The sequence below is a fragment of the Denticeps clupeoides genome, unplaced genomic scaffold (genome assembly GCF_900700375.1).
Source record: "Denticeps clupeoides unplaced genomic scaffold, fDenClu1.1, whole genome shotgun sequence".
NCBI classification, from domain to species: domain Eukaryota; kingdom Metazoa; phylum Chordata; class Actinopteri; order Clupeiformes; family Denticipitidae; genus Denticeps; species Denticeps clupeoides.
Window position 1 is genome coordinate 80,930 of NW_021630124.1, and position 26,617 is coordinate 107,546.

The following is a 26,617-nucleotide window of genomic DNA, read 5'->3' on the forward strand; positions in this document are numbered from 1 at the left end:
GACCTGGTTGTTGGTGTGTGTGTGTGTGTGTGTGTGTGTGTCATCTGAACGTGAGAATAGCTGCCTGACTCTTCCTCAGCGAGCTGTCAGAAAGTACTGTCTCCCGCTCTCTCTCTTTCTCCGCCCTAAATCCCGCTGTCTGTCATGCTGCGCTTGACGTCTGGAGGTGTCTGTGGCGTTCCCGTCTCCCCTCTCATCTCCGTGGGTGGAGTAGCCCCCCCAACCCGTGGGACTCATGTCATCACAGCGCTCCTCTATCGACCCAAAATCCAAAATAAAATAAAACGACCCGACTGCCGACTGTCGTTTAATATTTCAGCAGGAACGTCGTTTACAGGCTGAAACGTTCCCCGTTGTTCTGTTCAGCCTTCATTTCATCTGGAACGGGATTAAATAATTTATGCTGCGGTTTGCATTATTCTGTTAATTTTTAATCCTTCATTTCGGAAAAGATTCTGGAGCACATAACCATTCCAGCTGCATCGGAAGATATGAAGAAATAAAGATGATGGAGGTTCAGTAAAGTGAAGTAGATCCCGTTTATGACCGCTTTAATAATAAATATGGATCAAGTGGCCATATAGGAGCATCGGTTATGTGGAGATACCAGGTTCATGTCTCGTTAATGATGAATTATGCGGCAACATTGATGCACTCACGTTTATCCATAGCAGCGATCATGTGATGCTGATAATGTATATTATTATTATGTTTTTTTTTTTTTTCTTGCTTTGCACACTTGTTTAGGATCATTTGGCAGAGACCTTTATCTAAAGCTCACAAATGTACAAATGCAAGTACCTGAGAATTCTGACACTCTTATTCAGACTGTTGATGTGATTAATGGCTGCAGATGTTCTGTCGGTTTTACTTTGGTGAAAAGTGCATCAGCAGCTGCTGCTCGTCCGCCTCTAACCACCATGTCCCCTGGAAAACTGTGTCTCCATGGAGACCGGTGTCAGGCCGTGCCGCGTGATGGAGGGTGTGTGTTTTTGGAGGCTGTGGCCTTCAATTATCTCCATTTGTAGGCTCCCCTCTTTAACATGACGTGGTGGAGAACTTCCCCGTCCCGTATCATTCCCCGCTCCGTCCCCATCTCTGGGGCGGTGCCGGCCTAGCGGTTAAGGAATCAGAAGGTTGCCGGTTCGAATCTCGATCCGCCAAGGTGCCACTGAGCAAAGCATTATAAAATAAGAATGGACGGGTCAACATGCTGCCTTAACAACATAAAGCCATTTATATGTAACGTTATTTTCATTTAAACACTAGACAAGCGTACAGCCATGCAGAGATAGAGAATTTAGAGTATTTACCAGACACCCAGAGCCCCTTACGGTCAGTAGTTACAGGGACGGTCCCCCCGGAGACATTCAGGGTTAGTAAGTGGGGTTTGAACCTGGGACTTTGTGAACCTGGGACTTTGTGTATCAAGTGACAATCACTTCACTTCTCTTCTGGTTTATAGGCGAGTGTGTTTCCCCCGGCCACTACCATCCTGTTCCTTTAAAACCACACACACACACACACACACACACACACACACAGACACCTTGGCAGCCAAAAGGCTCCTTTAGTTGGCGTAGCAGCCAGCAGGTGTAGACGTGGTGGCCGTCTGATTGACGGGCGCTTGTGCCACTCGGCCTCCCTTGGACGCCTGTAAGAGGCCGTTTGCTGAGGGAGGCATTGGGGAGGATTAATGTTGGCCCCGCCCCCCCCTCCAGAGAGGGGATTTGAGGTGTAAAGTGCTGAGCGTAGGACTCAGATGCTGTAAACTGGTGTGAGATTCCTTTATTTCTACTTTTTCCACCAGTAAAGAAAATTTAAATCTGGAACACAGCGCGTTCGTGTAATATGCAGGGGGGAGGGCGGGGCACCGGGGACTTCATTTGGGGAACACCATTCATCACCGGCATCGGCCCGGCGTCTCTGGCCCCGCCCATTTATCCATCCCCCGCGATGGCAGTAGAAACGGTGGAAAACTCTGTCTTTTCATATCCGCCGGTTTTGTTCCCATTCTAGTGCCTGTAGTTTATGTATTTATTAAATGTCGACCATGTCGGCACTGATCCGCTGGCAGCAGTGGGAACGTTGTGTCTGGCGTTCCGGCTTCCCGGCACCCGTCTGGCACGACGGCTCCTCACAGTCAACTGGGATTGTGACGGCGTCCCTGTGCCAAGAGAACGAACAAAAGGCGCAGCTGTAGACACGGCGAGCGGCGGGTGTCCGGTGGTGTGTACAGCTTCAGCTGGACCTCAGGGGAGGCGGAGCTTGTTTGGAAGTCATGGGCTTGCAGATGCTGCTGATTGGTTGGAATCAATCAGGTTTGCCTGGGATCGTCAGGCCATGAGATCGCTGATGTCATCTTTACATTTACAGCATTTACCAGAGCGACTTACTATCACTAGTTACAGGGACAGTCCCCCCCGGGGACACTCAGGGTTAAGTGGGACTTGCTGTCTTACCCACTAGGACACCACCAGCCACTTCAGCTCCTGTCTCTGACTTTAGCCAGAGGGCGTGGCAGGGGTGCTAGTAGCCTAATGGGTAACACACTTGCCTATGAACCAGAAGACCCGGGTTCAAACCCCACTTACTACCATCGTGTCCCTGAGCAGGACACTTAACCCTGAGTGTCTCCAGGGGGGGACTGTCCCTGTAACTACTGATTGTAAGTCGCTCTGGATAAGGGCGTGGCAGGGGCAACATGGAGTAACGCCCCCTCGTGTCTCCGCAGAACGGCGCGGACTACAGCTTCCTGGTGCGGCAGAACGCGGAGCTGCTGCGGGCGCTGGAGGAGCTGGAGAAGACGTGTGCGACGCTCCGCGACGAGAACGGGCTGCTGGTGAGGCCACGCCCCCACCCCACCCCCTGCCTGAACCAGGGAGTCTCACCCGACTCTCCACAGCACGTAGCCCACTTCCAGACTCCTGATGCATTATGGGTCTAAAGTCATGCAAGAACATTTCTTTTCCTTCTTTACCCCTCCATCCTACCCCAGCGCAAGAGCAGCTGCCCGGAGACAGAGGAGAAGGTGAAGCGGCTCCGCAGGAAGAACACTGAGCTGGCGCTCATCGCCAAGCGGCTGGAGGATCGAGCGCACAAGCTGCAGGAGGCCAACATGAAAGTGGTGAGTTGCAACACCGCAAGACGCATTATTCCAGTCTTCAGGGGAAGCATCGGATATCCAATGAAAACCGGGAACATGGCAGCGGCACTCATGCGCCGCAGATCAGATGCTTTCATGGTCCTCGGTCGGCTGAATGGCCCTCGTTGTTCCACCGCAGGGGTTCCGCCGAGCAGCCGAGTGGCTCATTAGTGGCTGGTAATAAACCTTCATCAAATCTTCAACTCTTTCTATTATTTCATAGTCCTGTATCTTTAGTTTTGTCCTATAATGTAAAAACCCATGAATGAGGAGGCGTCCAAACCTTTGACTGGTACTGTACATTATTTTTTTTAAATATCCTATTTGGGAAATTAGGCTTTTACTCTTAATTTACACTCACCGGCCACTTTATTAGGCACACCCCGTTGACACAAATCACATGGTGGCAACTCAATGCATTTAGGCATGTTGACATTTTAATCATTCCAATTTGAAGACGGTATTTCCTAAATTTCATAAAAACATTCTCTGTCACACCAGAGGAAACAAAACTCTGGATCAAGTTTATACAAACATGGCTGAAGCCTATGCTGTGACCCCCCTCCCCCACTTCGGACAATCAGATCACCTTTCTTTGTTTCTCACCCCCAAGTACTCCCCCCTCATCAACCGTGTGAAGCCATCAGTGAGGACCATCAAAGTGTGGCCAGCGGGGGCTGACATCACACTCCAGGACAGGTTCCAACACACAGACTGGAGTATGTTTGCTTCACAGGCCACCTGTGGCTCTCACACGGACATCGACATCTACACCTCCTCTGTTCTGAACTACATTAACACCACCATAGACACGGTTACTACTCAGAAACAGATCACCACATACCCTAATCAGAAGCCTTGGATGAACAAGGAAGTGCGTCTCCTGCTGAAGGCACGCAACAATGCCTTCAGATCGGGTGATGCACAGGCCTACGGCATTTCCAGGGCGAACCTGAAGAGGGGCATCAAAAAGGCCAAGCACTGCTACAAACTAAAGCTAGAGGAATACTTCTCCAATGCTGATCCTCGACGCTTGTGGCAGGGCATTCAGGCCATTACAGACTACAAACCCAGCAACTCAGCCCCCACAACCACAAATGTCCTCTTTCTGAATGAGCTCAACGACTTTTATGCTCGCTTTGAAAGAGACAACAAGCAACCTGCTGTCAAGATCCCCTCATCTACCGACCACTCGCCCATCATACTCACCTCCTCAGATGTTTGCACTGCACTGAGTCGGATAAACGCGCGCAGGGCTGCTGGACCAGACGGCATCCCGGGGCGCGTTCTTAGAGCATGTGCAGAGCAGCTCGCTGGCGTATTCACGGACATTTTTAACATGTCTCTCGCCCAAGCAGCTGTTCCAACATGCCTCAAATCCACCTCCATTGTACCAGTGCCGAAACATTCTAGCCCAACATGCCTGAATGACTACCGCCCTGTAGCACTCACACCCATAATCATGAAGTGCTTCGAGCGGTTAGTCCTGGCACATCTGAGGGACTTCCTCCCACCAACTCTGGACCCACACCAGTTTGCGTACCGTAGCAATAGGAGCACAGAGGATGCAGTCTCCATAGCGCTGCACTCTGTACTCACACACCTGGACAAGCAAAACACATATGCACGGATGCTGTTTGTTGATTTCAGCTCAGCATTTAACACTGTCATCCCCTCTAAGCTAATCTCTAAACTTAGAGCCCTGGACATCAACACCTCACTTTGCAACTGGATTATGGACTTTCTGACCAGCAGACCACAGCATGTAAGGTCAGGCCACATCCGCTCCACTACTGTCACGCTCAACACTGGTGTACCACAGGGCTGTGTGCTGAGCCCCTTCCTCTACTCCCTCTTCACCCATGACTGCCGACCTATGTATGGATCAAACTCCGTTATTAAGTTTGCAGATGACACCACGGTGATAGGTCTCATCGACAACAACGATGAGACTGCCTACAGGGAGGAGGTCCAGCATCTGGCCACTTGGTGCACAGAAAATAACCTTCTTTTAAACACCACCAAGACCAAGGAGCTCATTGTGGACTTCAGGAGGGAGAGAAGAGGCTCGCATGATCCCATCCACATCAATGGGATGACTGTGCAGCCTGTTACATCCTTCAAGTTCCTGGGGACCCACATCTCAGAGGACCTGTCCTGGAGCATTAACACCTCCAGCCTGGTCAAGAAGGCTCACCAGCGCCTCTTCTTCTTGAGAACATTAAAAAAGAACCAGCTACCCACTACCATCCTGTTGAACTTTTACCGCTCTACAATAGAGAGCATCCTTACCAGCTGTCTCACAGTGTGGTATGGAAGCTGCACTGTTGCTGAGCGTAAGGCAATGCAGCGGGTGGTGAAAACTGCCCAGCGCATCACAGGGACTCCACTTCCATCCATTGAGGAAATCCAGAGGAAGCACTGTCTGCGTCGAGCTCGCAGTATTCTTAAGGACTCCTCCCACCCGGCCCACGAACTGTTCTCTCTCCTGCCTTCAGGCAGACGGTTCAGGCTACCACGGACAAGAACCAGCAGACTTAGGAACAGCTTTTTTCCCAGAGCTGTTTCCTTGCTGAACTCCTCTGCCCCCCACTCTTGATAATCACTGCACTGCACATATCACTTTGTACTGCACATATCACTTTGTACTGCACATATCACTTTGTACTGCACATATCACTTTATGTATAGCACATATCACTTTATGTATATATATATAACTTAACTTATTTGAACTGTATCCTGCACTTGCTGCTTATTGCACTTCTGGTTAGACCTAAACTACATTTCGTTGCCCTGTACTTGTACATGTGTAATGACAATAAAGTTGAATCTAATCTAATCTAATCTAACATGGTCAAGACGAAGCGCTGCAGTTCAAACCGAGCTTCATAATGAGTGGCTTTGAACGTGGCATGGCTGTTGGTGCCAGACTGCTGATCTTCTGGGACTGTCACACACAACCATCTCTGGGGTTTACAATGATGGTCCGAAAAAGGGAAAGAAAGGGGCACCTTTAGTAGATATAAATAGAGCACTTTTGGGATGTGCTGGAGCGGGAGATTCGCATCATGGATGTGCAGCCGACAAATCTGCAGCAACTGCGCGATGCTATCATGTCAATATGGACCAATATCTCGGAGGAATGTTTCCAGTACCTTACATTTACATTTAAGGCATTTGGCAGAGCGACTTACAACGTGCTTCCATGTCACCATGGATGAAGTGGTCAGTTCTGGTTCACTAGGACCCCCAACTATCAATACAATCTTTTTATTCACTCTGTTCTAGTTACTATACAGACGTCAGACAAGAAGAAGGTTACAAGTTCATCTAAATCTTCTCTAAAGAGGAAGGTCTCGAGCTGCCGCTTGAAAGTGCTCGGTGACCTTGTTGAATCTATGCCACCAAACATTAAGGCAGTTCTGAAGGCAAAAGGGGGTCCTACCCGATACTAGCATGGTGTGCCTAATAAAGTGGCCGGTGAGTGTAAAAGAAAGGAAGAAACGTTGGGAAGGAGTGATATAGAGAGGGACCCCCTTCCAGGGTAGAGTGAGCCTTCAAATGGTGTCAGTGCAGGGCTGGTGATGATATAATAATAAGTCCTACGTTTGTAGGGTTGGAGAAGTCCAGGATGTATTCAGTGTCATGGTCTAGATTACGTGTCCATAATGATGCTACTGGTCCATTTGAAGATCCCTGAAGTTGTAGTTGTAATGGTGGTGGTGGCTGTGGTGACCCTCTGGTTTGTTTCATGTTATGTCCTTGTAAAGCAGTTGTCAGGAACCAGAGCGACTTACAACGTGCTTCCATGTTCCCATCAATGAAGTGATCAGTTCTGGTTCACTAGGACCCCCAACTATGAATACAATCTTTTTATTCACTCTGTTCTAGTTTCTATACAGACGTCAGACAAGAAGAAGGTTACAAGTTCATCTAAATCTTCTCTAAAGAGGAAGGTCTCGAGCTGCCGCTTGAAAGTGCTCGGTGACCTTGTTGAATCTATGCCACCAAACATTAAGGCAGTTCTGAAGGCAAAAGGGGGTCCTACCCGATACTAGCATGGTGTGCCTAATAAAGTGGCCGGTGAGTGTATATGCCACAAATGTCAATCACAATATAATATTTAAAGATTGTCTAATTTAAGCATTAAAATACGAAACCGTAATGACTGTATGTCACTAACGGGACAAAATACAGAAAAAAAATGGAGGCCTGTGTTCAGTATTAGAACATCATTTGTAGAGGAACGTTTAATAGAGTTCATTACAGTTACTCTAAATGATACGAGAAGGTGACGTTTAGGCTGTAATGCAGACAGTAAATTATTGATTATATTGATTATTAACCCAGTCAGCTGCTGGCTACATGCAGAGACAGATCGGCACTAATGTTTAATTGTGTGCCGTGCTGCTGTGTATCACATGTCTATGTCTATGTTAATTGAGTTGAAGCCCCGCCCCCTATCATGTGTCCCTGGGGTTGGTGTCAGTGGGACGGCCGCCCACTTGGCCACCTGGACCTCCACCTGTCCCTGTCCTGGTGGGGGTGGGGGGTTACAGCATCTGTTCCTTGCTGCCATCACACACACACACAGACATGCACACGTCTCACTAGAAAATGAAAATGACCAGTAAAATACCCCCTGTTTCAGGTCAATGTCCCCATGCCGGTGAAGCCGGGGGTGGTGGAGCAGTACAAGAGGGCGTTCGCCCGGCAGCGGGCGCGGGACCTGGCGCAGCACGCCGACTCGCTGCTGTCTAAAGACAAAGAGATCGCAGCCCTGCAGCAGGAGTGCCGCCAGCTGGAGGCTCGACTCGGACAAAGCAAGGTGCTTCATCGTCTTCTTCTTCTCCATCGTCCCGAGTTTGGGAGTTTTTACCAGGACGCCGCTGCTGTTGAAATAAAAGCGCGAATGCTGGTGAACGCGTTGGTTAATGGCGCCCCCTGGTGTCAACTGTTCCCTGTTTGCCACGCTTTCGTTGTAATAGGACATTATTGGATGCAATAATATGTGTCACATTACGCTCTGTTGGAAGGGTGACCCCGTTCTACTGTGCCAGTTCAGTCATTTGTAATGTCCTGGAAAACACAAGAATGGGAACCCTTCTGTTCCCAAAGGCCTAATAACCTGAATTTCTTCCATTTAGTTTTTTTTTCACCTCCCTTCGGCCCGTTGGGCTCATTTAAAGCATAAAAATACACAGTCGGGACGAAGGTTAAAGGGACACGAGTAGGAGTCTTTCTGAGTACAGACAGACTATCGGTCTTATTGGTCCCGTAAAACTGTAGGAAGCCTCTTTCTGAAATTCAGTGTTGGTGCAGAATTACAGCCACTTTGATCTAGTCCCACAATGAGATTTCCCACCCACCGTCTGTACCTTTAAATGCTAATGAGGAGGAGAGAGGCGGGACGAGGAGGAGGGCGGCCAATAGAAGTTGAGGGGGCTTTTCTAACCATTTCTAGCCACTTAAGGACAGGCTAGGGGAACTCGTATTAATGTTAAATCATCTCACAAAGGGAAAATTCCATAATAGGGGACATTTAACAACGTAAATAATTTCTTATTGACAGTTTTTCTTGTGTTATTAAGCGGTTTTTATTGTGAGGACCTGCAAAATGTCCCCACATGGAGGAGAGGGGTTTTCCAACTTTGTGTACTGTGTGTGTGTGTGTGTGTGTGTGATTGCAGGACTCTCCCGACTCCAGTGCTGTGGCAGATTTTGAACGTCTGCTGAGGGAATCGCAAAAGGAAGTTCTGCGTCTGCAGAGACAGCTGTCTGTCAGCTCCACCCAAGAAGTAAAACCCGCCCCTGACTCCGCCCATGACATTACAGACATTGCAGTGGCAAGCACCCTCCTCACCACAGATGACACCCACAAGGTGGGTTTAAACTGCGCTTTGGAAATGGCAGTCCTACTGTACCCCTCTACAGGAGTGTGCAAATGATTGAGGTAGCCTAGTGGGTAACACACTCGCCTATGAACCAGAAGACCCGGGTTCAAACCCCACTTACTACCATTGTGTCCCTGAGCAAGACACTTAACCCTGAGTGTCTCCTGGGGGGGACTGTCCCTGTAACTACTGATTGTAAGTCGCTCTGGATAAGGGCAAATGCAGTAAATGTAGGTAGCGTACTGGTGTGTATTGTAGTGTAATGTAGTAGCAGCGGAGTAGATGCAGTGTGTATGTTGCAGGTTATGTGTATGAGTGCTATTGCCTGGTTGTAAAAACTGTCCTTCATTCTATTGTTCTTGACCTCAGCGCCAGCATCTGAAACGCCCTCTGTCCCGGGTGTGTGTAGTCTCCAGCGGGTGTGTGTCGTCTCTAGCGCTACAGTCTTGTAGACGTCCTTTAGATGTTCTCTGCGGTGTTGATGACCTTCAGCACACTGTCAATGGAGCAGCGGTAGAAGGCGGTCCACAGCTCCTTCATCAGGTTGACTCTCCTCAGGAGCCTCAGAAAATGGAGTCGCTGTTGGGCCTTCTTTACTACCGCCAAGGTGTTGGAGCTCCATTTCAGATCTGCATCCATATGAACACCCAGCAACTTAAAAGTGGCCACCTACTCCACACCCTCCCTGTGGATGTAGATGGGTTGCAGGTCAGCATTCCTTGGTTTTTGAAGTGTTGAGGACCAAGTTGTTTTCCACACACCACCCCACCAGCCTCTGGACCTGCTCCCTGTTCGCTGTCTTGCCACCAGTGAGGTCACGCGAGACGTGATGATAGCGTTATTTGGGTGGGCGCTGACACAGTCGTACGTGCACAGCGTGGACCGTAGGGGACTTAGTACGCACCCCTGTGGAGATCCAGTCTTAATGCTGAGGACTGTGGGAAGCTGGGATCCCACTCTGGGGAAAATCTCTAATCCAGCAGCAGATGGAGAGGGGAACGCCGATGTCCAGTAACTCTGTAGTGCAGCAGGACCCCATTACAGGGGTCAGAGGTCATGCTCAGAGACACCTGTCAGAGTGCGTCCCTGACCGCGCCGAAGCGGACAGCGATTTTCCGACGGCGACAGATTATGTATGTGTGCGTGTTAATGCGGAACGTGGTGTGGCGCCGTTTTTGGGAGCTTAGTGTATGTTTACACTGTCGCCGTGGCGACTGCGGCTGCTGTTATATAATGGCTTGCGGTGGGAACTGCCAGTAATCCGCCGCGGGGCGTAATGAGCCGATTCTCACGCTGAACTGTGGCCCGAGAGGGAAAGAGAGAGGTGGGGCTTCCTCCCACCGTCCAAACGTCCAAGGGGCAGCGGTGGCGCAGCGGTTAAAGAAGCGGCCCCGTAATCGGAAGGTTGCCGGTTCGAATCCCATGGTGCCACTGAGGTGCTGTGAGGCACCGTCCCCACAAACTGCTCCCCGGGCGCCTGTCATGGTGCCCGCTGCTCACCAAGGGTGATGGTAAAACACAGAGGACACGTCTCACCGTGTCCCCATGTGCTGTGCTGCTGTGTTTCAGAATGACAATCACGTCACTTTCACTTTCAAATGCAAGTCCACGACCTGCAGGATGGTTTCTGATGAGCATTTTCATATTTTATATTTCTAAAACTATTTTTGTAACGTTGAACAATTAAAAATATATATTTCTTCTTTTATTGTAATTTAGTTTAAATTGGTGATGTGTAATAAAATATCCGCTGCATGCAGAACTGTTCTGGAAAAAGCGTCCAGTTCTACGCCCACTTTAAGTTCCTCTCTGGATCTCGCAACCTTCTTCCTGAGGCGCAGATGAGAGTGCCAGTAGTGGTAATCTGTGGTTTACACACACACACACACACACACAGAAAGGGGGCCATGTTGTGTATGTGTGTGCGCGCGCTAATCCCCTCTGACAACAGAATGGTACGGTCCAGTAATCCTCTCTCGGTTGCCGTGGTTGTGGTGAGAGGGTTTGGGGATGAAGGTAGAACTGTGGCGAGATCGAGGACCGGTGACACCACGCAGGAGGGGTACGTTGTGTTCTGTTGTGTGTGTGTGTGTGTGTGTGTGCAGTTTCGTGCAGCGTCACGGGGCACCGGCGTGTGCACCGTGCAGGTGGCGTCCGTGAGACGCTCCGGTTCCGCTGCGGCACCTCACCGCTTCTCGGAAGCGGTCTGCACCCAGCAGGCAAGGCCGTCCCGTCCTCCGCGACTCCACCTGGCACTGCCAGAGAGGAGAGGAGGCCCGCCGGGCCGCCACCGCCACCACCGCCACCGCCCGCTCCCTCGCCCGCATCTTTATATATATTCAAAATCAAAGACGAGCAAGCAGGCCGGCCAATCCATTAAGGTGCTTTTAAAAGAAGTGATCCAGTTACCCGTTCCAGTAGTCCAGGGATTACGGCAATGTGCTTACGGTGACCGCGGCCTGTCCCATCCGATCTGTGCCCCTTGGTAAGCGCGTGCCGGGGACAACGCCCGGGCGTTTTAACCCGGCCGCGCTGGTGGCGCCTCGGCCCGGAGTGAGTCCACTGTGCACATTCAGGGCATTTATTACCCCAGGGGCGCCTTCCAGTCAGTAGTGACGGGGACACACCCGGGGACACGGCGCTCGTAAGCGGGGTTTCGGCGTTTCCAGGGCTCGTATGTTTGAACCGCCGGGCGTGTTCCCCCTGCCGTGTGTCTGTGTGACTTGCTTCTCTGGCTGGGTGCGAGGTGAGGGTCAGTAGGGCAGGTCAGGCGGGATCGTCCTGATCTGCTCCGTCAGGCTCTCACCTCCGATACCGCCACACGGAGCTGATTTAGCAAAGTCTCCTTCACAGTTCACTTTCGTCTTTGACTTCGGTGCAGTTGCATGCTGGGTAAACTCGGGCTGTCAGAACGCCTCCAGCTTATCTGGCTGCTTGTTGGTCGGGGTGATGAGAGCGGGACGCCCACCCTGCACCCGCCTCTCATCTCGTTACCACGCAGCCTTGCCGACGCCGTGTGACCAGGTGTGGCTCTAAAATTAGCCTCCGATTAGGGGCTGACCTCTGACCTGCTGACGATAGACACTCTGTCCACCGTTCTGCCGCGGCGTGGTGTGGGCCTGCTGATGTATCTGTGTTCAAGTTCATATCACTGTGACAGAATCATGCATCTGGACAGGTATTTAAGTTTTAGTTTTAGTTTTAAAAAAATGTGCAATTCTGTGCAATGTTCTTTTGTAAATTAATGTGAAATGTACAATATTTGTATACATATGTATTTTTTTTACAATCGCGCTCTGGGGGGTCTGTGTGAAACTGTATTTCAATACACTGTATTCTGTGTACACTGTTGTACTGACAATAAACCTCTCTTGAATCTTATAGAAATATTAAATGTGGAAAGAATATTATGGACAAAAGCAGAAAAACTGTAGATTTTAAGGACATCAGGATGGCAATGAGTCAATGAACAGATTAACATCTGTATCTTGTGTGAGGTGTAGAACCTTCACTGGTCGTACGATTCAATTCGAACGCAGCTACAAAGCGCAGTAAAAACACGTCCGGCGTTCAGAGGGCGTTCACTCCAAACGTCCTTGTGGACGAGGCCGAACTCCTACCTGGAGCGGCGCTGTTCTCAGATCAGGTCGCTACCGGCCCTACTATATAACTAGAAAATCACCAAACATTTACAGCATTTACCAGACGCCCTTATCCAGAGCGACTTACAACCAGTAGTTACAGGGACAGTCTCCCTGGAGCAACTTAGGGTTAAGTGTCTTGCTCAGGGACACAATGGGATTTGAACCCGGGTCTTCTGGTTCATAGGCGAGTGTGTTACCCAGGGTGGTAGTAGCCTAGTAGCCAAACAACGTCATTATGATCTAATGGAGAATCTTCCATGCAGAATCATCCACGTCTGGTAGTATCCGAGTTGGTAACACACTCGCCTATGAACCAGAAGACCCAGGTTCAAATCCCACTTACTACCATTGTGTCCCTGAGTAGGACACTTAACCCTGAGTGTCTCCAGAGGGGGACTGTCCCTGTAACTACTGATTGTAAGTCGCTCTGGGTAAGGGCGTCTGATAAATGATGTAAATGGAAATGTGTAATGTCTGCATCGCCATGCATCGATTGTGAGATTTATTTCAACACGCCGAGTATCTTGTGGCATTAAGGCAGCTTCTTGGTGAAATTTATTTGCCATTATGTGCGTAAAAAGGCTAGATTTTTTCCCGCGTCCGACCATCAGCTGGGACATTCAAGCTGGATGTGGACTTCCATCATGACGCTCAAATTTAGCTGTCTGGTTGTGAACCCTGGTGTGAGCTCAGACTCCCAGGTGAACAGAGTGTTGAGTAAAACCTAGTAGTTGGTTAGTAGCCTAGTGGTAGTAAGACACTTAACCCTGAGTGTCTCCTGGGGGGGACTGTCCCTGTAACTACTGATTGTAAGTCACTCTGGATAAGGACGTCTGGTAAATGCTGCAAATGTAAAACCGTGGTCCTTGCAACTTCCTTATATTAAAGATTAGGCATTTCATTATGAGAGCCAACTCAGTAAGTAAAACTGGAGGGACGTCACATGTTATGACCGCTATACTGGACATCGTTGACCTGCTTTGATGTGTGAAAGTTTGTTCCTCGACTGGATAAAAGTGTTTGTAATGTCTTCTGTTCCGCAGTCCCCGCTTGAGACCCCATCACCACCATTAGATGATGCCCCGCCCAGGTGTCAGGAGGCTCCTGTCAAAGAGAAGGAACCGTGGCAACCAGTGACGCCCCCACCGGGCCCAAGCCCCGCCCAGGAGGAGGAGCCAACAGAGGAGCAACGTGTCCAGTTCTTGGTGAGAACAGCGTATTTAAGGGCACTTTCGAGTAAACGATTCCTCGTTTTAGAAATGTGCATTTCAGGAACATCATAAGCAGCGGGTTTTCTGGTGCAGGGTTTCATTAGCAATTCGCTGCTCTCTCAGGACTTTTAATCTGAGATCCCACCTCCGGCTTCAATTAAGCTGATTTAATCAACACCTCCACTGGGGTACAGCATCAGAAAGTCCAATTTAGTTATTGTGGATCATATAAGCTGTACTGAATTGTGGCAGTGGTGGCCTAGCGGTGGGCAGTGGTTGCCTAGCGGTTAAGGAAGCGGCCCCGTAATCAGAAGGTTGCCGGTTCGAATCCCGATCCGCCAAGGTGCCACTGAGCAAAGCACCGTCCCCACACACTGCTCCCCGGGCGCCTGTCATGGCTGCCCACTGCTCACCAAGGGTGATGGGTTAAATGCACTGAGGACAAATTTCACTGTGTGCACCGTGGGCTGTGCTGCTGTGTATCACATGTGACAATCACTTCACTTCATTATTATTATTATTATTCATACGCTGAATTGTGATTTCTGAAGTTCCGTTTTGCGTGGAAGCTCGTGGTGAAATAATCAGATTTCCACCTTTTGTTGGCACTGCATGTAAAGCTGCATTTAGATTAATTAAAGGGCGCTAAGCTTTACAACACGGCAGCGCAGCTGTTTGAGAGCGGTGGTACTCCTCCTCTTTTTTGGGGGGAAACAGATGCCTGGGAACTTTTAGGGAAAGTGAAGTGATTTTCATTGCGAGACACTGCAGCACAGCACACGGTGACACAACGAAATAAGTCCTCTATATTTAACCATGGGCAGTGGGCGCCCACGACAGGCGCCCGGGGAGTTTTTTTGTGGCACCTTGGCAGACCGAAACCTTCTGATTACGGGGCCGCTTCCTCAACCGCCAGGCCACCGCTGCCCCATTATTTCCAGATCTTGCCCACCCGGAGAATAGATCTCCTGTTTTTTAACGATAAGTTGATGGAGCTGTTGATCGACGCAGGACCTCCTGCAGGTTGCATCGCGGTGTGGTTGTGAACTGCCGTGTTGTCCCACAGGAAAGCGAGCTGAGCAAGAAGAGAAAAGAATGTGAAGGTCTCGAGCATGAAGTAAGGAAGCGGCAGAAGAGATGTCAGGATTTGGTAAGAAATCCTTCACACGTTTCTAGATACAAATGTACAAAAGAACACAGACACACACATGCCCTTTATGGGACTATACACACAAAATATTTTCACAGTTTAGCACTGTAATTGGTTCTATTGGTGTGTTGTGTGTTGTGTTGTGTGTCTGATCTGCAGGAGAGCCAGCTTGAGGAGGAGTGCAGCAGAAATGAGAGATTAGAGGAGGAGACGCAGCTCCTCAGGAGGAAGGCTCAACTGCTCGAACAGGTGTGTGTGTGTGTGTGTGTGTGTGTGTGTGTGTGTGTGTGTGTATTTGATGACTGTATGTTTCTGTGTGTGTCTGCATGTTGTATTCGTGTGTGTGTCTGCATGTTGTATTTGTGTGTGTGTGTGTGTGTGTGTGTGTGTTTGATGATGGTATGTTTCTGTGTGTGTCTGCATGTTGTATTTGTGTGTGTGTGGTGTGTGTGTTGACCGTATGTTTCAGTGTGTGTCTGCATGTTGTGTTCATGTGTGTGTGTGGTGTGTGTTTGATGACGGTGTGTGTGTGTATGTGTGTGTGTGTGTGTGTTTGATGATGGTATGTTTCTGTGTGTGTCTGCATGTTGTATTTGTGTGTGTGTGGTGTGTGTGTTGACCGTATGTTTCAGTGTGTGTCTGCATGTTGTGTTCATGTGTGTGTGTGGTGTGTGTTTGATGACTGTGTGTGTGTGTGTGTGTGTGTGTGTGTGTGTGTGTTTGATGATGGTATGTTTCTGTGTGTGTCTGCATGTTGTATTTGTGTGTGTGTGGTGTGTGTGTTGACCGTATGTTTCAGTGTGTGTCTGCATGTTGTGTTCATGTGTGTGAGTGGTCTGTGTTTGATGACGGTGTGTGTGTGTGTGTGTGTGTGTGTGTGTGTGTGTGTGTGTGTGTGTGTGTAAAATGTAATGTTCTGTCCCGCAGTCCCAGTGTGATAATGATGGTTTGAGGGAGGAGGTTTGTACGCTGGGCGTTCAGTACCGTTCTGCACTCGACGAGAACCAGAAACTCCGAGCCAAACTGGAGAACTTAGAGCAGGTTCTGAAGGTACTTGTAGTGTTCTTTAACACACTCACACACATTCTTAGTGATGAACCAACACACACCAGGCACTGTTTAAAACGTGTGTGTATGCGCGTGTGTGTAGCACATGCGAGAAGTCGCTGAGCGAAGGCAGAAGCTGGAACTGGAACATGAGCAGGCTCTGGCCATCCTCAAATTCAAGCAGGAGGAGATCAAACGGCTTCAGCGGGTCAGTCACACACACACACAAACGCCACAAACACACAGTCATGGCCGCCTTGTATACCAAATAATAAAGATTACAATAAAAAATTAGACTAAAGAGCGAAAATGATCTTCTCCTTGTTTATGAACATCCGTTTTAATTCTTCCCTGATTGATGCATGAAATAATTTAACCTCCCTGGACCACCCTCAGCAGCGCTCAAGTCCAGGCTGTAATTAAAAGCGTCCAGCAGGGGGCGCCAGCAGCGGCAGAATATTCCGGATCCAGGTCCAGTCCAGAGTCCGCTGGTTCTGGCGCCCCCTGCTGGAGAGTGTGAACCCCGTTACCATTCTGCACCTTCTTTCCCCTGCCAGGCCCAGTTGTTTGCTAAGCGGGAGCATGAGGGCGTGGTGCAGATGCTGGAGGTCAGTGCGCCTTTCCTCCTCAGCTCTGTCTGTGGTTGCCAGATCTTGAGATGAAGCTTCACGTTTGACACACCGACAGAAATGCACAGAAATGTTGTTTCAGTCTCTATAATTACACGGCTGTGTGAACAGTCATGTGTGCCAGGCTCCAGGCGTGCGTGACTGGGTTAGTGGTCATTACAGACATTACTACCCAGAATGCAGTTCTCTGTCACACATCTTATCAGATCAGAGGCCTGCGCTTGCCACATATAAACCGTTCCAGAGCCATATGTCCTGAACAAAGAGCTCATTAATGTTTCATCACACACACACACACACACACAAAAATGGTACATCTTTTTTTCTGCTTATGCAGATTCAGTCTTTGTTCCCTTATTTTTATGCACCTGGTGGTTGTGACATCACTCGGTAGGTCGCCGTGGAGACGCTGGTGCTTCTTCACTCAGAAGGGCAAGTTGTCAACGGTGTGACTTCTGCTGCTGTGTCAAATGTGAAGTGTCCATTTCCCAGTTTATGTATGTGTCTGTATAAAGCTGTTGAGTGTGTGTGTGTGTGTATGCTAACTAATGGAAGTGTTTGGTGACTGGCGCCACTGGGCCTGAGTGTGAGCGTGAGTGTGTGTCAAAAAGGAAGCAGTGAAATGCCTGTGTTTTGTGTGAACATGTAAATATTTTTTTGCCACCATGCAGTAAATGAAGATAAATGTGTGTGTCCACATGAAAGTGTGTGAATGTGTGTGAAATGCCATTTTTAATGTACAGTTTTGGTTCTCCTGTCCCTTATCATGCATTTAATGGTTGGTGTGTGTGTGTACATGAACAGAGAAGATGTGTGTGTATGTGTGTGTGTGTGTGTGTGTGTGTGTGAGAGAGAGAGAGGTGGAATGCCAGTGATGTATTTTTATTCTCTTGTTATCATGCAGTTCCTGACGTGTGTGTGTGTGTGTGTGTGTGTGTCCTGTAGGAGTTGGTCCAGCTTGTGTTGCACAGGGAGCTGGTAGAGTACACTAGTTGTTGATTTGTTTGAAGTGTTCTTTCTCTTTCTCCTCCTCTAACTTCCTTCACACTGTATGATCTCCTCCTCGACTTTTCCCGCCTCGCCTCCTTTATCGGGAGTCAGAGACACAGATGGTGACACTTCTGCCACCGTGGGAGTGGTGGCAGTTGTCACGTTGAGGTTCCTACCTGCAGCATGTCATGTTTCTCAACAACTTTCTGTCTGTCTGTCTGTTTATTCTGTTCTTTTGCTGCTAATCAGAACACGCTGGACTGCATGCAGGTACCGGCGCCACACGACTACACCCCCCTCAGCAAGCTCTCTCTGTGTGTGTGTGTGTGTGTGTGTGTGTGTGTGTGTGTACATGCTGCTGGTTGCTTGGCTATTGGTCAACCCCTCACTAACAGATTGCTGGTTGTTGCAGCATTAAAGTGTGTGTGTGTGTGTGTGTGTGTGTGTGTTTGTGTACCTGACGATTTTCTCAGGTTTTATTGTTTTCAGATGTTCCCCAGCTGAATTTACAAAAAAATTGCACACACTCTCATTCTGTGTGTGTGTATGTGCGCTGCCTAATTGTATGCTTGTGTAAGTGTGTGAATATGTCACTAATGTGTGTGTGCGAGAGTGTGTCGGGTTGTTTGTCAGAGGCCCTGTTTGCCAGGAAGCTTCACCGCAGCCGGAAGTGAGAACAGCTCTGAGCTCTCACCTCTGTGTGTTTGTGTGTGTGTGTGTGTGTGCGCGCGCGTGTGTGTGTGTGCTCCTCCCTGCATGCCGTAAACTCAGCCAGCAGCTTAGCTCCCAGCTACCAACACACACTTTAACAAACCAGACCTTGTGTATGTGTTCTCTCATTACCTCTCTTTTTGTGTGTGTGTGTGTGTGTTTACCTTCAGAAACACAGACCACATGCAAAAGTTCTGACTGTCTCTCCAGCTTTAGTCATATAACGTATATAAAACACAGATGGCCGAGATCATGAGATCGTGAGCCTACGATGGCGCTCAGCCAAACCGTGTGAATGGTGGGTCGATGAGTATGAACATGTTCATCCCTCACCTGATCAGCACATCACCTATGGGAGATTCAGGATTTGTACAATTGACCTTCTGATATCACAAATTGAAATTTGAAATAGAACATACACACAAATTTTAAAATAAAAAAAATCTATAGCCAAATTTGTAAAACTGCATTTACATGTTACATCTAAAATACATTGTGCCGTATGTCATGATGTCATTTGGTTTGTCCCCCTTCTGTAGCTGTAGTCTGGCAGGGCATCGCCGCAGGGCGTGTCCAGCTGTAGCTGTAGTCTGGCAGGGCGTCGCCGCAGGGCGTGTCCAGCTGTAGCTGTAGTATGGTAAGGTGTCGCCGCAGGGCGTGTCTGTAGCTGTAGTCTGGCAGGGCATCGCCACAGGGCGTGTCCAGCTGTAGCTGTAGTATGGTAGGGTGTCGCCGCAGGGCGTGTCTGTAGCTGTAGTCTGGCAGGGCGTCGCCGCAGGGCGTGTTTGTAGCTGTAGTCTGGCAGGGCGTCGCCGCAGGGCGTGTCTGTATCTGTAGTCTGGCAGGGCGTGTCTGTAGCTGTAGTCTGGCAGGGCGTGTTTGTAGCTGTAGTCTGGCAGGGCGTGTTTGTAGCTGTAGTCTGGCAGGGCGTCGCCGCAGGGCGTGTTTGTAGCTGTAGTCTGGCAGGGCGTCGCCGCAGGGCGTGTTTGTAGCTGTAGTCTGGCAGGGCGTCGCCACAGGGCGTGTTTGTAGCTGTAGTCTGGCAGGGCGTCGCCGCAGGGCGTGTTTGTAGCTGTAGTCTGGCAGGGAGTGTTTGTAGCTGTAGTCTGGCCGGGGGCGTCGCCGCAGGGCGTGTCCAGCTGTAGCTGTAGTATGGTAGGGTGTCGCCGCAGGGCGTGTCTGTAGCTGTAGTCTGGCCGGGGGCATTGCCACAGGGCGTGTCTAGCTGTCGTGTGGCAGGGGGTGTCCAGCTGTAGTCTGGCAGGGCGTCGCTGCAGGGCATGTCGCATGGCCGGGCGTCGCCGCAGGGCGTGTCCAGATGTAGCTGTAGTATGGTAGGGTGTCGCCGCAGGGCGTGTCTGTAGCTGTAGTCTGGCAGGGCATGTTCAGCTGTAGTCTGGCAGGGCGTGTCTGTAACTGTAGTCTAGCAGGGCGTGTCCAGCTGTAGTCTGGCAGGGCGTGGCTGCAGGGCGTCGCCCCGCCTCCTCACCTCCCTCTTCCTCCCTCTCTCAGGCTAAGGTGCGGGAGCTGGAGGGGAAGTGCCGCAGGGCGTGTAGTCTGGCAGGGCGTGTCTGTAGCTGTAGTCTGGCCGGGCGTGGCCGCAGGGCGTTTAGTCTGGCAGGGAGTGTCTGTAGCTGTAGTCTGGCAGGGCGTGTCTGTAGCTGTAGTCTGGCCGGGCGTGGCCGCAGGGCGTCGCCCCGCCTCCTCACCTCCCTCTTCCTCCCTCTCCCAGGCGAAGGTGCGGGAGCTGGAGGGGAAGTGCCGCAGGGCGTGTTGTCTGGCAGGGCGTGTCTGTAGCTGTAGTCTGGCCGGGCGTGGCCGCAGGGCGTGTAGTCTGGCAGGGCGTGTCTGTAGCTGTAGTCTGGCCGGGCGTGGCCGCAGGGCGTTTAGTCTGGCAGGGAGTGTCTGTAGCTGTAGTCTGGCCGGGCGTGGCCGCAGGGCGTTTAGTCTGGCAGGGAGTGTCTGTAGCTGTAGTCTGGCAGGGCGTGTCTGTAGCTGTAGTCTGGCCGGGCGTGGCCGCAGGGCGTCGCCCCGCCTCCTCACCTCCCTCTTCCTCCCTCTCTCAGGCTAAGGTGCGGGAGCTGGAGGGGAAGTGCCGCAGGGCGTGTAGTCTGGCAGGGCGTGTCTGTAGCTGTAGTCTGGCCGGGCGTGGCCGCAGGGCGTTTAGTCTGGCAGGGCGTGTCTGTAGCTGTAGTCTGGCCGGGCGTGGCCGCAGGGCGTTTAGTCTGGCAGGGAGTGTCTGTAGCTGTAGTCTGGCAGGGCGTGTCTGTAGCTGTAGTCTGGCCGGGCGTGGCCGCAGGGCGTCGCCCCGCCTCCTCACCTCCCTCTTCCTCCCTCTCCCAGGCGAAGGTGCGGGAGCTGGAGGGGAAGTGCCGCAGGGCGTGTAGTCTGGCAGGGCGTGTCTGTAGCTGTAGTCTAGCAGGGCGTGGCCGCAGGGCGTCGCCCCGCCTCCTCACCTCCCTCTTCCTCCCTCTCCCAGGCGAAGGTGCGGGAGCTGGAGGGGAAGTGCCGCAGGGCGTGTAGTCTGGCAGGGCGTGTCTGTAGCTGTTGTATGGCAGGCCGTCGCCGCAGGGCGTTTAGTCTGGCAGGGCGTGTCTGTAGCTGTAGTCTGGCCGGGCGTGGCCGCAGGGCGTTTAGTCTGGCAGGGCGTGTCTGTAGCTGTAGTATGGCAGGCCGTCGCCGCAGGGCGTTTAGTCTGGCAGGGCGTGTCTGTAGCTGTAGTCTGGCCGGGCGTGGCCGCAGGGCGTGTAGTCTGGCAGGGCGTGTCTGTAGCTGTAGTATGGCAGGCCGTCGCCGCAGGGCGTTTAGTCTGGCAGGGCGTGTCTGTAGCTGTAGTCTGGCCGGGCGTGGCCGCAGGGCGTGTAGTCTGGCAGGGCGTGTCTGTAGCTGTAGTATGGCAGGCCGTCGCCGCAGGGCGTGTCTGTAGTAGCTGTAGTCTGGCAGGACGTGTCTAGCTGTAGTCTGGCAGGGCATGTTCATCTGTAGTCTAGCAGGGCGTGTCTGTAACTGTAGTCTAGCAGGGCGTGGCCGCAGGGCGTCGCCCCGCCTCCTCACCTCCCTCTTCCTCCCTCTCTCAGGCGAAGGTGCGGGAGCTGGAGGGGAAGTGCCGCAGTCAGAGCGAGCAGTTCTCCCTGCTCTCCCAGGAGCTGGACCGCTTCCGGCTGCACGCCGCCAAGATCGACCTGGCCAGCTCCGGCCTGCTCTCCGGCCCCGCCCTCGCGCACCTGACCAATGGGCTGGGCCTGTCCGTGGAGACAGGTAACGTTCTTTTCTGGTAGTTCTTGTTTGAATATTATGTTAATGCTGTTTATGCTTTTTTTGTGGTTGGCTGATGAAGAGATGAAGGGTTCATGTGCAAGATACCGACCAGGTCTCGCGTAATTCCAGAGGCTGTTTTGTGCCTGTGCTCTCTCTCTCTCTCTCTCTCTCTCTCTGTCCCCGTAGGCCCTATTGACCCGGGGGCGGTGCTCTCACTGGGGGACATCGCGTTTTGGACTCTGGAGGGCACTGACGTCCCCCCCGGTGCCGCTTCTGAACAGGGTACCGGCTCTGAGACAGTGTTTTTGTGGCCGTCGTCTGGCTCACCATCCACCTCGTGCCCCGCCCCCTTCACTCTAGGGGCTCGCGTGCATGATGCAGATGCATGTGCTGGACCACACGTGTGACCAGAACCATCCACATTCGTCCGGGGCCCGGCGCATTGCACCACCTGCATGAGTGTGACCATTGCATTTTTATTCGCGTCTTCGTGTCGCCTGTGTGGGCACGCCGAGCCCGCCGTGAACGAGATGCTGTGTCTGTCGGGCCCTCGCTGGTTTTAGGGCCCTTATGACGTTCGGCCGGTTTATTTGAGGGTCGGAGGGTTGAGTAGAAGTGCGAGTTGGGAGTTTGGCGTTACGTAAGTCCGCCAAGTCGCGAAGGCCGGCAGCAGCAGGCAGCGCAGTTACACGCTACCTGACATCGCGACCTCTGGCCCCGGACAGATGGGCCCTTTAATCGGCTGATCGCGGTACGTAAATCTCCGTCACGTTGTGCTGCAGCGGCGCGAGCGTCTCCCTCCGAGCGCAGAGCCCGTTTTTTTTTTGTCGTTTTTATTACTTTAACCCTTCGTGGTGGTGGATGCTTGGTGTGCATAAGGGATCTAAAGCCCCTTTTATATCAATCTGGTGTGGGTCGTATCTGAACGTGTGCGGCACAGGCTGAGATCAGAACATGATTGGATCAGGCGCAGGCGAAGGTCGCCCGAAGGTCATCCCTGTCACCGCCTGTGCACGCGCGAACAGTTATTGTGAAATACGGCACGACTAATCGACTGATCTGCAGTGGCTGGAACTCTCGATAATCTGCTGGAGAGTTGTTCAACCAAAATGCAAATAAAAAGGGGTGGAGACAACGGCTCTCGCCTGTGAACCAGAAGACCCAGGTTCAAACCCCACTTACTACCATCGTGTCCCTGAGCAGGACACTTAACCCTGAGTGTCTCCAGGGGGGGGGACTGTCCCTGTAACTACTGACTGTAAGTCGCTCTGGATAAGGGCGTCTGGTAAATGCCGTAAATGTAAATGTGCTAAACTGGAACCAAAAGGAACGTTACTGAGAACTGTGCAGACAGAATGGACGTGACCAGAAGACATATTAATACCTGGATTTCATTGGCTCCAGGGAATAGGGCCTGTTTGTCTGTGCGGACCTGCGTCGCCCTGATCGTGAACAAGTTGGGTGTTTGTCGGTTTGAAATGACCTCCTCTGCCAATTCTGTTGTAGATCTGGAGGCGGTGCTCACGACAAGCCCCACCCCCATCGCTCCTGGATTGGCCAGGCCACAGAGGTCGCCCGCGACTAAACACAGGGAGCTTCCCACCCTCGGCAACACCAAATCAACATCCACTTCCAGCACGCCCAAATCTGACTCCGCCCACCTCACTCCCAAATCCGGGTCCCACCCACACAGCCCACGTAAGGCCAGTCCTGTACATGAGGTATGTGGTCAGCACAAAACTGCTATGCAGTAAATCATTCTGTTAATTGTGCCAGTGTGACATTCACCTCCAGGAAGTAGTCGTATTTAATCGGATATTATCTAGCCCGTGTCCCTCGAAGCTGACGAGATTTCTGACGGCTGAATATCCATTCGTCCGTGAGATTGCATGTTTCATATAATCTGCGACTTCATGCTGGGCTACTTGCGGTGTCTGAAGGCCTCTGCAAATCTCATATTCAGCGAGATAATCCCGGCCTGCCGGAGATTAGGAAGGTTGTTGTAGTTGTCAGTGATGACCCCCCCACGGTCTCCTCTGCGTCCGTATTCATCCTGCGGACCACCATTCTATAGCCTGGCTGCTTAAATCGAGCACTGAGGAGGAGGAGGATCTGATGGCGGCTACAGGCTAAACCGGGGGTCGCGACCTTTAACACTTAAAGCACCAGAAGAGAAAGCACCGGGAACCGCAAAATATTTTCGGCATGTAAAACGAATATAACGCTCCATATATTATTTTTACTTTTATGCCGTGTATAAAAAAACTAGGCAAGTGTGTTTTTTATAAGTTTTTTTTTTTTTTTGACATTTCAAATGAAATAAAAAGGCAAAATTAGAGTATATATGCAGCAAACTAAAATTGATTATTGATGGTGATGATTGCATGATTGGGTGGGGCTTTGTAAAATGCATGGCAGTTTGGCCGACAAAATCTTAATTTTCAAATTTACAAAAAAAACAACAACATGTAAAAATACAACATCACTTACATTTTTTTATTTTCCAAAGCCACAAGAAGCCGCAGTTTAAGAGTCACGATATTGGATCTCCTATAAGCAATTGTTTTACCTTTGTTATTGATAATGAAACAAACCAGAGGGTCACCACAGCCACCACCACCGTTACAACTACAGCTTCAGGGATCTTCAAATGGACCAGTAACATCATTATGGACACGTAATCTAGACCATGACACTGACTACATCCTGGACTTCTCCAACCCTACAACTGTAGGACTTATTATTATATCATCCCCAACCCTGCACTGACACCATTTGAAGGCTCACTCTACCCTGGAAGGGTGTCCCTCTTTGTCACTCCTTCCCAACGTTTCTTCCTTTCTTTTTTTCTCTCTCCTAGAGTTTTTTTTGTGTGGAGGTTTTCCTTGTGTGCAGAAGGGTCAAGTGTGGGGGGTGTCAACTGTAGGGCCTGTCAAAGCCCATTGAGACGTACTGTATGTGATTTTGGGCTATATAAGAAATAAATGTTGTTGTTGATGTTGTTAATATCAAATCAGTGGATAGATGATTTCGACCAAATCACTCGGCATTTTCCAAAGATCTGAGCAGACAGCGTTTTTTATTGATATTGATCAGGTGGACACGGCCAGCGAGGTTGAAGAGCTGGACATTGACGTGTCTCCCGCCCCGTACTCCGCCAGCAGAGGCGCCGCCAAACTGCAGGTGTTCATCGCCAGGTACAGGTACGAGGCCGCAGACCCCTCCGAAGTCCACGCCGTTCTTCAGGACATTTGTGGTGGTGACGTTGTTCGTGTCCCCCCCTCTGTGTAGCTATAATCCTTACGACGGGCCCAACGACAACCCCGAGGTCGAGCTTCCGCTTACCGCCGGTGAATATATCTACATGTACGGTGACATGGACGACGACGGCTTCTACGAAGGTGACATTATTAAACACGTCCTGATGGTACAGTGGCGGTGGAGTGTCTTACCTGCTATCTGTCGCCCCTGTAGGTGAGCTGATGGACGGTCGAAGAGGACTGGTCCCGTCCAACTTTGTTGAGCGCGTCTCCGACGACGATATCATGAACGCCCATCCCCCCGAGACCGGGGAGCTATCCCATAATTCCTTTCAGGACAGCAGTTTCCACAGCAGCAGCTTCCAGCACAACTCCCATCAGCACCCTCCACACCCCCACCATGTACGCTTCGCCCCCAGCGTCTCCGAGCCGACGGACTCCTCCGCGCGTGCAGTCTCCACCCCTTCTCCAAGACCAGGCCCCTCCCCCAGCCCCACCCACACGGCTCCAGTCACCAATGGCCTTGACCTGGACCTGGAGGAGGTCGGGGTGGACACAGTGCCTTACCCTCGCAAGCTGACCCTGATAAAGCAACTGGCCAAGAGCGCCATCATCGGCTGGGACGCCCCGGCGGTGCCAGCCGGCTGGGGGAGCGTCTGGAGCTACAACGTCTACGTGGACCAGGAGCTCCGCCTCAACGTGCCGTTCGGCTCCCAAACCAAAGCTGTCCTGGAGCGGCTGGACGTGGCGACCAACACGTACCGCGTCTCAGTCCAGAGCCTGACGGACCGCGGCGGCTCCGACCAGCTGCGCTGCACCATGCTGGTGGGCCAGGACGCGTGCGTTGCCCCCTCGGCCCTGCACGTCGACCGCGTCACCGCCACCTCGGCCACCCTCACCTGGTTGCCCAGCAACAGCAACTACGTGCACGTGGTGTCGCTGAACGAGGAGGAGTGCGAGCTGGTGAAGGCCGGCTGCTACTCTCTGTGCCTGGCCAACCTCGCGCCCAGCCTCCGCTACCAGGTCAAGGTGGAGGCGCGGCCGCACCGGACCCCCTGGGAGATGCCGCCAGAACAGCGAGAGCGCAAGGCCGCGGTCACCTGCTTCTCCACGCTGACTGCCGGTGAGGGGGCGGAGCTTTCAGTTCAGTTCCAGAAACGAAACGCGATGATCAGAAATGATGATTTGAAGCATTCAAAAGTAATTCAAGTTTAAAGTGAAGTGTCATTGTGATACACAGCAGCACAGCGCACGGTGCACACAGTGAAATTTGTCCTCCGCATTTAACCCATCACCCTTGGTGAGCAGTGGGCAGCCATGACAGGCGCCCGGGGAGCAGTGTGTGGGGACGGTGCTTTGCTCAGTGGCACCTTGGCGGATCGGGATTCGAACTTGTGATTACAGGGGGAGCTTCCTTAACCGCAAGGCCACCACCCCCTCCCTCTCATGAATTGCCACGAGGAGCTTGACCTTTGACCTCTCATTTACAGGTCCCCCCGATGCCCCTCTTGACGTGCAGCTGGAGCAGGGTCCCTCCGCTGGCATCGCCCTAGTCAGCTGGCTGCCTGTCACCATTGATGCCACGGGCACCTCCAACGGTGTCAGTGTCACCGGTTACACCATCTACGCTGACAAAAAGAAGGTGCGTGTGTGTTTACCGAATCCACCCGTTTTC

General features: G+C 51.5%; 1 protein-coding gene across 11 annotated transcripts in view; it reads left to right on the forward strand.

Annotated features, from left to right (window-relative positions):
• The window catches only part of LOC114784197 (RIMS-binding protein 2-like), a 53,065-nt gene that overhangs the window by 15,055 nt on the left and 11,393 nt on the right, over nt 1-26,617 (forward strand). For 8 of the 11 annotated variants that reach the window (XM_028969414.1, XM_028969406.1, XM_028969415.1 and 5 more), the window contains exons 2-19: nt 2,735-2,842; nt 2,999-3,127; nt 7,800-7,976; nt 8,839-9,030; nt 13,730-13,891; nt 14,964-15,047; nt 15,207-15,296; nt 15,975-16,097; nt 16,198-16,302; nt 16,652-16,702; nt 17,669-17,701; nt 21,502-21,682; nt 21,869-21,964; nt 23,189-23,403; nt 24,779-24,885; nt 24,974-25,083; nt 25,157-26,065; nt 26,433-26,584. In XM_028969414.1, coding sequence (XP_028825247.1) covers nt 2,735-2,842; nt 2,999-3,127; nt 7,800-7,976; nt 8,839-9,030; nt 13,730-13,891; nt 14,964-15,047; nt 15,207-15,296; nt 15,975-16,097; nt 16,198-16,302; nt 16,652-16,702; nt 17,669-17,701; nt 21,502-21,682; nt 21,869-21,964; nt 23,189-23,403; nt 24,779-24,885; nt 24,974-25,083; nt 25,157-26,065; nt 26,433-26,584 — 3,024 coding nt within the window. Of the gene's footprint in view, nt 1-2,734; nt 2,843-2,998; nt 3,128-7,799; nt 7,977-8,838; nt 9,031-13,729; nt 13,892-14,963; nt 15,048-15,206; nt 15,297-15,974; nt 16,098-16,197; nt 16,303-16,651; nt 16,703-17,668; nt 17,702-17,962; nt 17,984-21,501; nt 21,683-21,868; nt 21,965-23,188; nt 23,404-24,778; nt 24,886-24,973; nt 25,084-25,156; nt 26,066-26,432; nt 26,585-26,617 lie in introns of all 11 variants that reach the window. The other 3 variants (XM_028969408.1, XM_028969412.1, XM_028969409.1) reach the window with 3 other exon arrangements.